The 13,927-nt window shown below is 36.0% G+C and overlaps 1 protein-coding gene and 1 non-coding gene across 2 annotated transcripts; one reads left to right on the top strand and one right to left on the bottom strand.

The window, feature by feature from the left end:
* Positions 1 to 1,238: 1,238 nt before the first annotated feature.
* On the top strand, positions 1,239 to 2,359 carry LOC125207994 (probable membrane-associated kinase regulator 6). Its single transcript, XM_048107522.1, has 2 exons — positions 1,239 to 1,963; positions 2,073 to 2,359. Exons 1-2 carry the CDS (start codon positions 1,333 to 1,335, stop codon positions 2,078 to 2,080), a joined length of 639 nt encoding a protein of 212 aa, XP_047963479.1. The 5' UTR covers positions 1,239 to 1,332; the 3' UTR covers positions 2,081 to 2,359.
* A 1,113-nt stretch (positions 2,360 to 3,472) lies between these two features.
* TRNAL-CAA lies at positions 3,473 to 3,556 on the bottom strand. The gene has a single exon. It is a non-coding gene; the product is annotated as a tRNA-Leu (tRNA).
* Between the last annotated feature and the right edge of the window lie 10,371 nt (positions 3,557 to 13,927).

Here is a 13,927-nt window from a genome sequence, read left to right on the forward strand (position 1 = left end):
GGGACCCTTGTCTGCTACTTTTGCTCTTTTTATTTACATTTTTTTGGTTAAATTTGTGAATCCAATTTTAAGGTGAAAACAACAGAACATTCACCATTATTGGAAGTGCATGTGTGACGATTCCAACTAATTTTAGTGGATGCTAAATTCTATTTTGTTTTAGAACAACATAAGCAATAGCAAACAGCAAACGTTTAATAAAAGTCTATCGGGCATAGCTGAAAAATTATCATAGTTGTTTGGGTCTGTGAAAAAAGCTCATTTTTAAGCATATCTCATTCTTTAAATGGTATGTGTGTTTCTAGAAAATATTTGTCGGCCAGTAGATGTTGTATCACGTATTTTTATATCACTCATGAGGTGTAACAAATTAAAGTAATTTTGTGATGAATTTTGGAAGCATGTAATTGTCAGCTTCTACATACATGGTCCATGCCCTATTCAGCTACCAATTTGCTGCATTTCTGCCCACAAACCTTCTTTAAAATGAATAATGAATTTGTCCTTTCAATATTATATACTTACTAGCTAGTGGCAAATATTATTTAATTATTTCGTTGAGGATCCGTTAATGTTTATTAGTAGTTGTTATAGTAATGATTACAAGTCTGAATTTCACTATCTATATTCCAAATGCATTCGACAGAATTATAAATATTTTTAGATTGGAACGACTTTATTTTAATTACATCCAGCAGCATATATACTCTCTATGGTCCACTCACTAAGGTTGCCTCTTTTGTATCATGTCATTAGCTTTTATGTTCTTAGAACAAATTCATGTCCATATATTCAAAAAAGATAAAAAAAATTCTTTATTGATCATGATCAAGTAAACGAGTTTATGATTGGATGATTATAAGATGGAATACAATCATTTTGTTTGATCGAATTTGTTGCACATGGCTTGTTTAGCTATGTCCAATTTACCTTTTTTTTTGTGGTCTGCAAAGTATGAGTGTTTTCGTAATCTTTGTGAAGGATTAAGTATTGCGTGCACCAAAAAAGGGGGAAACAAGAAACTAGACTGCCAGATAATTAATCTCAAAAGTAACAACACATTATATAGATATAAAGAAATATGTTCATGCATTCACTTTCATATATTCTTGAAGCATGTTAGTTAATCAAAATTGCATATTACCAAACTAGTGTTAGACTGATATGTGACAACTGACAAGCCATGAGCAATTGATGAATAAACCATAGTTGCAATATAAAGAATTCCCACACTTTTCCATCTAGAATTTATAGTTTAAAAAACCACTACTACTTCCTCCACTTCTCTTCCCAAAACTGCACTTGCACTTGGAAAAAAAATCCCCATTCCTCATGGAAAACTCCAAACCATTAGCCACAGAGAGTTTTTCTTACAGCTGGTTAGTGGACAGAAATCAACACTCTCTTGATGTCCTAGCTGAGATGATCTCACCCCAAAAATCATGTGAAAGGGATCAAAACTTCAACTTTGATGTTTCTTTGACAGCATTCCATGCTGCCCTTGTTCATGCTGATGAAATATTTGCAGACGGGAAGCTCACGCCGGTCTATACCTTGAAAAAGACTCCAGATTACGCCCCTGCATCGCCTCTTTCCTCGTACATAACAAGAAGTCCATTTGATCATGGGTGCAAGAAGCAGTCTTGTCTGGTTGAGAAATGGAGAAGGTCATCAAAGTGGATCTTGCACAAGTGTTTTGGATTGATTAGGCCGTTGTACAAAAGCTCGATGAACAACAGTAGAGTTGATGATCTTGAGAGAAAGGTCTGTGAGGTTCGGAGCTGGACTAATTCTCTGCAGGCATCACCAAGGCCTAGCTCAGCTTCTTCCCTCAAGAAGACGAGGAGTTGGGCCGCTTCCCCTCAAGCCTCGCCTAGATTGAGCCCGTCTCGTGCTAGTAGTGCTTGGTGTGGTGATGAAAGCTCAATCCATGAAGCAATTCTCTACTGTAAAAGATCAATAGGTAGTTGAGCTATTAAATCCATCTGATATTTTAGTTTTCTTGCTTGTTCTTTTTTCGAAATTTATTTTGATTATAGACTAATGATTTCATTTTTTTCAAAAAAATTCAGAAAAATAAAGGAATTTTCATCTGCACAGAGAAGAACAACATGATCAAGCTGAACAGAAACCAAACTCAAGAAATGAAGCCTTGTTATGTAATTTTCTCGTAGTTTCTTTTTTATCCTTTAGTATTTAAAAGGAAAAGAGTGTGACAATAATTTTGGAATTCCACTCAAGGCATTGTGCAATCTGTCAATCCTTGTGTTGTAAAATGAAAATTTCTCCACACTGTACATACTATCTGTTATTTGTCCTGGAGAAAAATAGATCAATAGACACTCTTTTTTCATGATAATATTATGATTTATTTTTGCCTTCATACGTTCATCAGTTCGGAGAAAGAAATCAAACGGTTCATTGTTGCAGAAGAAGAGATATACCTCTGGCATCTTGTTAGTTAGCATGATGCTAGGATGAGGTTCACGGGGGCCTCACATGTTACCATTTCTCTCTTTTTGTTTCTTTGTTGTGTATTCTTTATTCTAATTTTTGTGAATGTGTTTCAAAGCAAAATTGATGCTTGGTCCACAACCATTACAAAAAACCAAACATTTACCCAACATGAGCAAATAGATGAAAATAGCAGAAGATTCATTGCCAACTTATGTAACATATCCACATCATTCAAAACACCACTATTACATCATGAGCATGATAAAAAGGACTTATTAAGAATCAATTTTTTGCACTAATCTGATGTGATCATTTACATGAGTGATGCCTAATTCCTGCCAAGTTTGAACATTACATACACCATGAACTGAAGGATCTCCAATGCTACAAGCAACTGAAACCTAACTCTTTCGTTGGGGAACAGCCGGGGGACATGGAGGCTCCATCAGAGCAACATGCTGCTTAAGATAGGCCATAAAGCAGCAACATATTCTTGTTCCTATTTGCCATTTTTGCTGTCTGTTTGCATATCCACTCCCTTTATTGGCGAAATAGCACAATCATGATTCGCTAACGTCTAAAACTTCAAGCTTCAAATACATCTCAAGTTAGCCGAGATTGTGGGGGACCAACGCCTTAAGACATCCTACTTGTCCTCACTAAGTGTTTTCGACTCTTGTCTTAACCAACCACATGTATTTCAATTTGGCCTTACTCTCCCAGTCCTAGTCGATTTCACCACAGCAACAAGATGTGAAAAGGGCAAGGCTGAAAAGGTTCCCAAGTTGAAACTATGCCAATTGCCAGACATCATGTAATTATAGACTTCTAGGCAGTTATTATTGCCAATTTCTTGATCCATATTTCAAATAAAGTTCAAGTACCTAAGGGAAGATAAGTGAAAGTCAAACTGAAAACAATATAAATAGAGATAAACATATAAAAGAAGCAGGACAAGAATGGAAGTTTAAGAAACACCTTCAAGATAAGTAAAGCCTTGAATAACTAAAAAAAATGTCAGAAGTGGGATTTGAACCCACGCCCTCTCACGAAGACCAGAACTTGAGTCTGGCGCCTTAGACCACTCGGCCATCCTGACATTTTTGTTTAATCTTTTGTTGTTTAAAGTAATTTCTTAATTGTTTTTCCTTCATTTTTTTTGCTTCGACACTAAACAGCCAACTGTTTTGACAGGAAACTAAGGCATAGACCTTTTCATTAAGGTTACTAGTATTTTCCAACTATTTACTATGCTAAAGTCGATGGAAATTAAATTTTGAATAGTTGAATTAGAAATTGGAGTTCCCACCAAAATAAAATCATGTCCCTAGTGTAACTCTAAATAAACATTGAATTTAATTTAACAATGAAGGAAAGGAAATATGTATTCCTGTAAAATATATGTTTTTCATGTACATTAATATAAAGATTGTTAAAATTCTAATATCTTGTCCCACATCAGCTTCGTGATGATCCTATCTCTTTTATATAAAATATCTTGTCCTACATCCGCTTGGTGATGATCCTATCTCTTCTATATAAAATATCTTGTCTTACATCGGCTTGGTGATGATCCTATCTCTTCTATATAAGTGTGGATAACCCTCCCCCTTATGAGGCCTTTTAAGGGGTGAGTGGCTCATTTCTAATATGGTATCAGAGCGGGCCCAAGCCGATGATGGATTTATTCTCTTTATCTCTTCTCTTGCCTACCCACGTGATGGAAGTCCGATGTGTCATTCCGGCCCACACGTGAGGGGGCGTGTTAAAATTCTAATATCTTGTCCGACATCGGCTTGGTGATGATCCTATCTCTTCTATATAAGTGTGGATAACCCTCCCCTCATGAGGCCTTTTAAGGGGTGAGTGGCCCATTTCTAATATGGTATCAGAGCGGGCCCAAGTCGATGATGGTTTTCTCTTTATCTCTTATCTACCTCACGAGTGGAAGACCGATGTCCTTTCCGGCCCACATCGATGATGGTTCTCTTATCTCTAGCATTGCCTACCCACGTGATGGAAGACCGATGTCCTTTCCGGCCCACACGTGAGGGGGCGTGTTAAATTCTCTAAATTCTGTCCCACATCGACTTGGTGATGATCCAATCTAATCTATATAAGTGTGGATAACCCTCCCCCTTATGAGGCCTTTTAAGGGGTGAGTGGCCCATTTCTAATAAAGATTTAAGCCAAATTTGCTAAGTAGTAGTACTAATATAAAATACAGTATTACGTCAATTACGGCTAAATATCGATTTTATGATGCAAAATTATCAAAGTATAATATATCATATGTCTGGCAGTTTACGAAGAAATTAGTACTCCCTTCGTTCCAAGAAGATGACTCATTCCTTGGGTGACACGAGATTTATGCAATTTTAGTTTGTATATCAAGTGGAGATAGTAAAATAAGAGAGATGGAATATAATAGAGATAAAGTTATTTCCAATTTTAATAATGAATCATCTTGATTAGACAAAACTTAAAAGGAAAGTGAGTTTATTTTAAGTGGGACGGATGGAGTAGGTGGTAGTAGTACTACTACCACGATCCAAGCAAAACTAATTAAAAAAGTAAAGCAATCATCAACTTTTAAAGAGTGAACTGCCTCAAAAGTCCCTAACGTTTTGAGTTGTAACACTACAAACCCCTAAAAAAAAGAAATTGCACTAGAGGACCCTAACATTAAATATAATCACGAATCATGTTTTTTAGCCACTTTTGGGACGAAAATGCCCAAATGGCTTGAAATGCAATTTAGTCAAATGACCACCAACCTGCACACCTACTCTGCGCACACCTGCAGACATATGCAGACTTTTGTCAAATCATACAGGAGATTAGGGTTGATATTTCCCATGCTGCAAATTTCAAGGGTCAATTTTCTCTCTCTCTCTCTCTCTCTCTCTCTCTATCTATCTATCTATCTATCTATCTATCTATCTATCTATCTATCTCATTCTAAGAGAGTTTTTGTTCCCATTTTCTCTCATTTTTTCAGTGTGCTTCTACCGTCGTCCACCCACCCATCCCTATCGTTAAGTTAGGCATCGCAGTTTAGGTAATCTTCTTCCGTGACCGGTAAGGTTAGTCGAGTATGGTTTGTTTTGTTCCTACTCGTAAGGTGTGTATTCGTCCTCGGCTGTTGATTTTGGTTTGTTTGTTCCTACTCGTAACGCATTAATTCGTCCTCGGCCGTCGATTTTGGCCAAATTTGTTCCTGCTCGTAAGGCATCTATTTGTCCGCGGCCGTCGGTTTTGTTAACAAAAATAGTACTCCCTCCGTCCCAAGGAAGATGACCCCTTCTTTGGGTGGCACGTGAATTTATGCAACTTGATTTTGTGCGTGAAGTAAGAGAGGGAATAAAGTGGATAGAGATGTTTCTATTTTTAGTAATAGGTCATCTTAGTGGAACAAACTAAAAAGGAAAGTGGGTCATCTTCAATGGGACGAAGGGAGTAATTTTTTGGATCTTTTAGCGTATCAGTTTTTCATTTATTTTTTGTTTTAATTTTCAAGTTACCCGTCCCAAATTTCAAGTCTGGTCCCCATTCTGAATGCAAAAATTTCTAAAATTTCACTTCAGGTCCTTGTTGCAATGTCTTCTTCTTGTTCTCAATTTAACGGGTCACATTTAAATTGAAATTGGCCTCGTCCGGAAATTATGAACTGTAATCATGATCTCAAGACTGAACTTGTGATATTTAGGACGACTGCTAATCCCGGTTGACGTTACTATCGCTGTCCAATATAGAAGGTATGGTACAATCATATATTACATTGCAATTCAAGATTCTTCATACGAAATTTAATGATCTATTATAAATTATGTGGGGTAATTCTTTTTTTGTTCTACGGGATTATTTGAGTTCCATAAGTTTTCTGCGTTTTAGGCAAGGACGTATGAGACTCATGCATTTTTATATTTTTTTTAATTTTTATTTTGCCGACATATGACCATCATGCGTCTCTATTCTAAATGCATCAGCGTCATGCCTCTCTATTTTAAACAAACGAGACAGAACAGAGGCATAAGCTCATTTCAGCGTGATGTGAGAAGAGAAAAAGGGGCAGCACGATTTCTTCCAATTTTTGGCAAGTTTTCTTCTATCTTTTATCATTTCGGTAAGTTTTCTTCAATCTTTCAACATTCTTCTCTTGTTTATAGTTTATTGCATAATATTAGCATCTATACTAAAATCGTCTCAAATTTATTAAATTAGGGTTTATAGAAAAAAATTGTCTCTAATTGTTGTTATTTTGTATATTTTTGATGTAGAAATCATGCATGTATTTGTGAGCTTGTATTGAGGTGGTAGAATAGTTCAACTTCCTCAATTGGGTGTTGGCTATGATCCACCTTGTGCGAAAGACTATCGTATTGAATTCATGTGTTCCATATTCTGAATTAGTTGCAATGATATGTGCTACGATGAAAATAGACATGAATCAACACACCATTGAAGTATCATGGAGGCATTGTTTAGTCTTTTCTTCCGGTATGAGTAATATATGTACTGGGTTTACACTGATGAAAGTGTGATGTTTATGTTCAACGAGACTCAAAATTCTACACGTCATATTAAATTATTTGTTGAGTATTCACCTGTGAGAAATTCAGAACTCCCGCCAGTTGTTGATTATGGTGTTGGATCATCTGCGAAGGTTGAACATATGAGCTTTGATTGTGGTATGAATGAGCAAGTAGATGTTGCAGATATTGCTGATGTTGGAATGAATTATCAAGTGAATGTTCAAGATAATGTTGGTGATAATGTTGTACGAAGAGACCTTGTTGAACCATTGTCGTCAGCATCATCTGAGGCAGACAGTAGTTTGAGTGATGATTCTTCAGGTAATGTTTCTAGTGATGAGGAGATAGTATGTAAACCCGTCGTGCAAGGTGAGCAACCACTTCCATAATACGTTCACATTAGGTTGAAATATTTTCGCAGATTACCGAGTGCTCCTTCTGAGGTACCTGATGTTGTTGGTAATGAACACAACATTATATACTGAGATGAGGAACATCCGCATCGGATTAGTTTGGGAACAAAATTTGATACCAAGCTGCATGTGAAGACTGCTATAACTATGTGGGGTTTGATGCAACACCGACAATTTAGGGTGATTGAGAGCAAATTAAGAAGGTGTCATGTCGTATGCAAATATCCAGCAGGGACGATAGAAACATGGGAATGTATTATGAGCGTCTTGACGCTGAAAAAACGAATGAATGTTCGTGGGAAGTTTCTGTTACACAAAGGACGCATGATGATATGTGGGAAATTAAGAAGTGAGTGAGACGATATACTTGTGAAGGCCATCCGCATCGTAATGATAAAGGACATGCTAACTTTTCATAATCTATGATTGCTTTGTGTATTCGACATCAATTGCTAAAAGATGTCGAGTACAGCTCTCTTCTTCATCTTTAAAGTTTGTGTGTATTGTTGCGAACTGCTCAAGTTGGGCAATCGACCTGATCAGGCCAGCCTATTTCTGCTTGTTTACCTAAAATGCGGGTGAGTGGATCCGGTAAAAGCTCAGGCTGATCAAGCTGAATGACGCCGACTCGAGTGAGAAGAAGGGAAGAGCTAACAGGAGAGCGATCGAACAAAACCCTTAACCCACTAATACTAACTAACTAGTATAGGGAAGTAAGGATCGATCCCACAGAGATGAGGCGTTGGACATTGTTTGTGTGACACGGCTTGGGGCTTGGCTGCTGCCACGCTTTACTTTGGGGGTGAGTTAAGTTAACTATTGGGTTTGAAATAAAAGCTAAACTGGACAACTAAACTAACTTAACTGATCAACTCAACAAACATTTCTATAAAAGGACAAACAGAATAAACGGGATTGTCAATCCCCTGCAAAATGTACGAAAAAGCAAAACAACTTTAACAGAAGAATCATCTTCTTCAACAAATCAACATAAAGAAACAGAGCAGCAACAGATCTGAAAAGCTAAAGAAGACGAAACAACAGAAAACACATAAAACTAAAAATTACTTCTACGATCTAAGCTACGACAACATAAAAACAAGAACTACGACACTTTCATGCAGAAAAGAAAAATAAACACCTAGACCTAAACAGAGAAAGACGACTCAAACAGAAAACATCAAATCTAAGCTAAGACTCAACATAAAACACAAAAGCGAACACAGATCTAAACATTAAAACAGAAAACAAAGCACGAAGCTAAGAAACGAAAACAGAAACTTAGATTAAATTAAAACAGAACGGAAAAGAGTCGATTACATCAAAAGAAAACAGGAACTAAGCTAAGAAAGTGATAAATTGTTTCATCACCCATTCTCGGAGCGGAATTACAGAACGGAAACTGGAAATGTGCGAGAAACCAACACTTAAACAGCTAACTACCAGCTATCTAGACGTAATCAAGTGTGTGCAGCAAATCGAAGGCAAAGAATTAAAAGGAGACTCTGATTTAAGCCCCGGAAGAGGACTGAGATCCTACCTACTCTAAGGAGATGGTTGAGAACCCCCTCTAAACTACGGTGCAAAAATGAAAATGGGGGAACTAGAACCGGACAATAGTTGGGAGTGGTTTTTGAATCATGTAAGAATTCATGTAGTGCAATACCAAAGGGAGGTATGCATCATATCGATAGACATAAAGGAATCTTTAAGGTTATGCGTTCTGATGAATGAAAAAAGCAGCCGAAATGTCACCACAAATTTTGTTTGATCCATTTGAGGAAAAATATCTTGAAGAAGTGTAAGGGCACTGATGTGAAAAGCATGGTATGGGCTTTAGTTGTCACAACTCAAGTACGTAAATATATCCGAATGCGGCGTGCACTACAGGAGGAAAGCCTTGATGCGATACGAATGCTCAATAAAGCCAAAAAAGAAAATTGATCTATTTGTTACGATGATGGACTGAGATGGGGGTGACCTCAACAAACATGTCATAGAGCTAAACAATGTGTTAAAAGGTGTAACAGAGTTGTCGATTAGAACTTTGGTTGATCTGATATTTTGGAGAACAATGAAATGGTGGGCAGATAGAAAAATAGAAATACAACAAACCGAAGGACGGTTAACCTTGTGGGCGAGGGACAAACTTACTGAGAATGCTGCGAAGGGGCAAAAACATTACAGTTAAGTACTTGACCGAGAACTAGGACATTACCTAATTCTAAGTCGTCCACGAATAGATTAGGGAAAGGCAAAGGGCAACAACAGACAAGAGCTTGAATATAAAGATTCAAAGTGCACTTGTGGGAAGTGGTAGATGTGGAGAGTTCCTTGTTCACATGCTTGCACCGTTGCTAGAGACAGAGGTAACGTTATGTTTAACCTCATTGATAAAAACTACCATAAAGCTAGATGGGAAGCACAGTACTCTGGTGGCTCATTCATGCACCAAGACACGAAGATTATAGGGCTAAACCTGGATGGAAATTGCGTATCATCCCTGAGCAGTTGCTTCCTCGAAGGCGCGGCCGAGGTAGAACAAGGAGGATACCTAATCAAATGGATCTCCACGAGGAAGATGAACCAAGAGCTCCCCGCCCTTGCAGGAATTGTGGACAAGAGGGCCATGACCGAAGAAATTTCTTAGTCAATTGAGTTATGTAGGAGTTGTTTTTTATTGATGTGTTGTATGTTGTTGACATTTAAAAAGAGTTGATTCTTGCTCACCTAAGGTGGAAGGGAGAGCGATTAATATTCTTTTACAACAATTCCATCATCGATTCAGCCACTGGAAACAGAGGTGAATATATTTTTTTTTTGTTACTGATTAATGCTAGTATATACATTTTGAGTTAATCTAGCCTGTGATGTGTTAGGGGGCACTCGCAGTCGTGCTGCTATAATAGACTCAATTTGTGGTGCATTTTCTGTCCTGCTATTTGTAGCTATGATTTCATTTTTTGTGAGGAACAAGATTCTTAAACAAGGAGAGGTGAGCATTGTAATTAATACTCCCTCCGTCCCACAAAAGATATCACACTTGTGGGACGACACGGGATTTTAGGAGGTTTTGTTTTGTGTGTTAAATGGAGAGAGAAAATATAATTTTTATGTTCATGTGAGAGAGAACTTTTTCCAAAAAGGGAAATGTGACATCTTTTGTGGGACAAACTAAAAAGGAAAGTGTGACATCTTTTGTGGGACGGAAGGAGTACATTACAGTTAATCATCAAACATCATGTAGACTTGATTGTGAGTTGCATCTCATATTAAGACAATTGTTATTGGTCATTTATTTTAACTATCACTTATGTAGACTCGAGTGTTGTTCAAGTTCTAAAAGACTTGTACCAAGATTCTAGTAGCAAACCACAACATCACATTCCTTGCGAAACGAGAGGGTTCCACGAAGGACTATCTGGGATGCTCAAGAGCTTCCCATGTAGGGCCAACTAGTTGGAACATGTGACAGGTGTCAGATCCATATTTCAAATTGACCACACAAAATTTAGTAGGATAACATCGGTTGTCGAAAAAGGATCGTACGATAAAGTGTGCAAACATCGGCACACTAAGTGCTTCAATTTATTCCTGGGTGAACAACAGTTCCACGCCAGCTTTGGTTCCGATGTTATCGTCGGTCCACTGGTGGAAAGGGTCGATTTCAACCAAAACAAGATTTGGACCACCCTCTAGGAAAAATACAGAAGCATCGACAATCTTCTTCTTTCTTTACAAATCCAACTCCAGTCTCTGCAGTAGTATCAACATTCTCTTCCTCCAGTAGCATTGACGTCTTCTTCTTTCTTTACAAATCCAACTCCAGACGTTGCAGTAGCATCAACATTCTCTTCCTGCTTCACAAATGAAGCTCTAGTAGCATCGACATGCTCTTTCTTAAAAAATCCAGAAGAAGCTACAACATCGTTTCCCAATTTTGTTTGGGCCGAACATAATTTTGATTTCTCAAGGCAGGGCATTGTTGAGTGAGCCCTTTCTTACACTTATTAACACAGTTACTCCACCAATTTTGTAACATCCCAAAAATGGGCTTCGATGGAATTCACTGTTACGATAAGAAAGTTTGTGAATTAAACACTTTATACAAACAATTTGGTATAAATAAATAATATTGATTTTAGATTATGATATTTTAGTAATATTCATACATGGATTAATACGAGAGATATATTGGAAATTTCACAAGACACAAATTATATACTCCTAATTAAATAGTAGGACATGAATTTCACATGAATATTAGTAGATATTTTAGTCCAAATGATGTTTTGAAATAATGGAAAATTCTAGAGAGTTCAAGTGAGATATAAATTATCTCAAAAGTTATAGTATATGTATTTGTGCGTATCTCTTCAATTGGATTGAGTACAAAAATAATTAGTCTTCTAGATGGTAAAAGGGCCGAGAATGGATAAGAAATTGGAGATATTTTATCTTCAACTAATTCTACAATATTATAGAATATTCTAGAGAAAATAATGAAAATCTAGAAGCTTGAGAGTTGAGAATATTCTATCAAATTTTCATAGCTACTTACTTGAATTATTTAGATTTGCAATAGATAGTTCTAATAGACAGTGGAACTAGTATCTAGTATTATTATTCCTCTTTTTTTATATGTATGTTTTGATGAACAAGTTGAACATGATGACTGTAACAAAGAAACAAGTTGAGATTTGATTGTAAAACACAAAAATTTAAGAAACAAGCAATTGTCATTAAAAAGAAAGGACAAAGTTGCAGAGAGCATTTAGCTAAGAATGGAAAGGATGTTACTATTTTTTGGTTGATTATAACATGACCTATTGCAAGCTCTCATCAACAAAATAAACAAGTCTATAGTTGCTCCACTGCACGCCAAAACTCTGGTTCGTTTTGAGTTCCTCTCTGTTCTCCTATTTCTCCAAACAAATTCTCTCGAGCTAGCTCTGGTGAAAAGCATGTTGAGGAGAAATCCAAAACTTCGTCCTAGTGTAAGCTCTGCATTCATTGATTACATCTCCTCTTCACTGCATAAGTACTTAAGTAGCTATTTAAGTTGGAAGTTCAGTTTTTTTTTCCACGTAGAGTATATATGGGAAATCAACAGATTTGATGATTTAGGTTTGAGCAATCTGTCGTGAGATTATAAGGGAAAAAGAACCAAATGTGATATTCTTTTTGATTGAAATATTATGGAATTTAAAAGATTTGATTAGGTCAATACAAAGGATAATCTGGGAAATAAATGAATTTATTAAGGTTAAATTTGTCATTGCATATTTATTTCTTATTTCATAACTTCCCTATCAAACAAAATGGGCTTTTTAGAAAATTAATTAACTAGATTATCAAACGTGTGTTATTAAACTTATATCTTTTCCTAACTTGGCTTTAAATCTAGATCACTAACTAACCTATGTATATTCTACATCACTTATCAATCACTTATCAAACGAGCCATAAGTCAACAAAGTAACTTCCGATAATAATCTATCAAATTAATCCTAATTAAATGGTATGGCTAGATATCAACATGGCAAGCGTTTTTTAAGAACGGCTGGCCAGTCTAACTATATAATAATGTCATTAAAGATAATTAATTAATTAATAATGGATTAAGAAAATGAAACTAATACGATTATTCTATTGATGCTTTAGAACACCATAATATCCTATTGATACTTTGGAACACCATAATGTGTATTAATATATTATAACACTAACTGCTAGAATTTCTTGCCATGCATATTTACGAAAATTAAAAATTGAATTCATAATCTAAACTTTATTTTAAAAAATGACTATATTAGAGCTCAAAACATAAATATTCAAATTGATCTTATAACTTATAAATATTCTAAATTAAGGACAAAACTTATAAATATTTCAAAAGAGGTCAAAACTCGCCTTTTATATATATATATATATATATATATATATATATAGAATAGATGTCACTAGAAGTGTTTTTTAGTCTTTAGCCTGAACCCTTTTTCTTTTCCACTCTGCCACTTTCTGCCTGTTGTTTTTTTTCCTATTTGAACTTCACACTCAATAAAAATGACCATTCACTTCTTCTCTTCTCTTCTCTATCGATGGAAAGATTAACACCTTTCATGAACACTTTTTTTTTTTGTTTTTCTACTTCAATTTTTTGGAAATTATCAAAAAACTTTCTTTAGCCCTCACTAATGCACTTTTTATTAGTTTGGAAATTATCAAAAAAATTTCTTCAGCCCTCACTGATGCACTTTTTATTAGCATTAAATAAATCTGCAAGTATATAGAGTATATATAGTATAACTAAAAGTCAATACCGAATATCGATCACGAGGAAAACTATCACAGATTGACTATCCTTTACTAAGCTTCTTCTACTATCTGGAAAAAACAAAGATTTTGGTTTTGAAATGTAAAAACTTGTAAAATAATGTAAGCAAGTAAACAATGGCAGATATTAGGGGTGTGCATTCGGGTTTCAGTTCGGTTTTTTGCCCAGACCGAACCGAACCCGAA

The sequence above is a fragment of the Salvia hispanica genome, chromosome 2 (genome assembly GCF_023119035.1).
Source record: "Salvia hispanica cultivar TCC Black 2014 chromosome 2, UniMelb_Shisp_WGS_1.0, whole genome shotgun sequence".
Lineage (NCBI taxonomy): Eukaryota > Viridiplantae > Streptophyta > Magnoliopsida > Lamiales > Lamiaceae > Salvia > Salvia hispanica.

Bases quoted from the DNA above. Each gene is read 5' to 3' on its own strand.
- LOC125207994 (XM_048107522.1), top strand. From the start codon at position 1,333: ATGGAAAACTCCAAACCATTAGCCACAGAGAGTTTTTCTTACAGCTGG.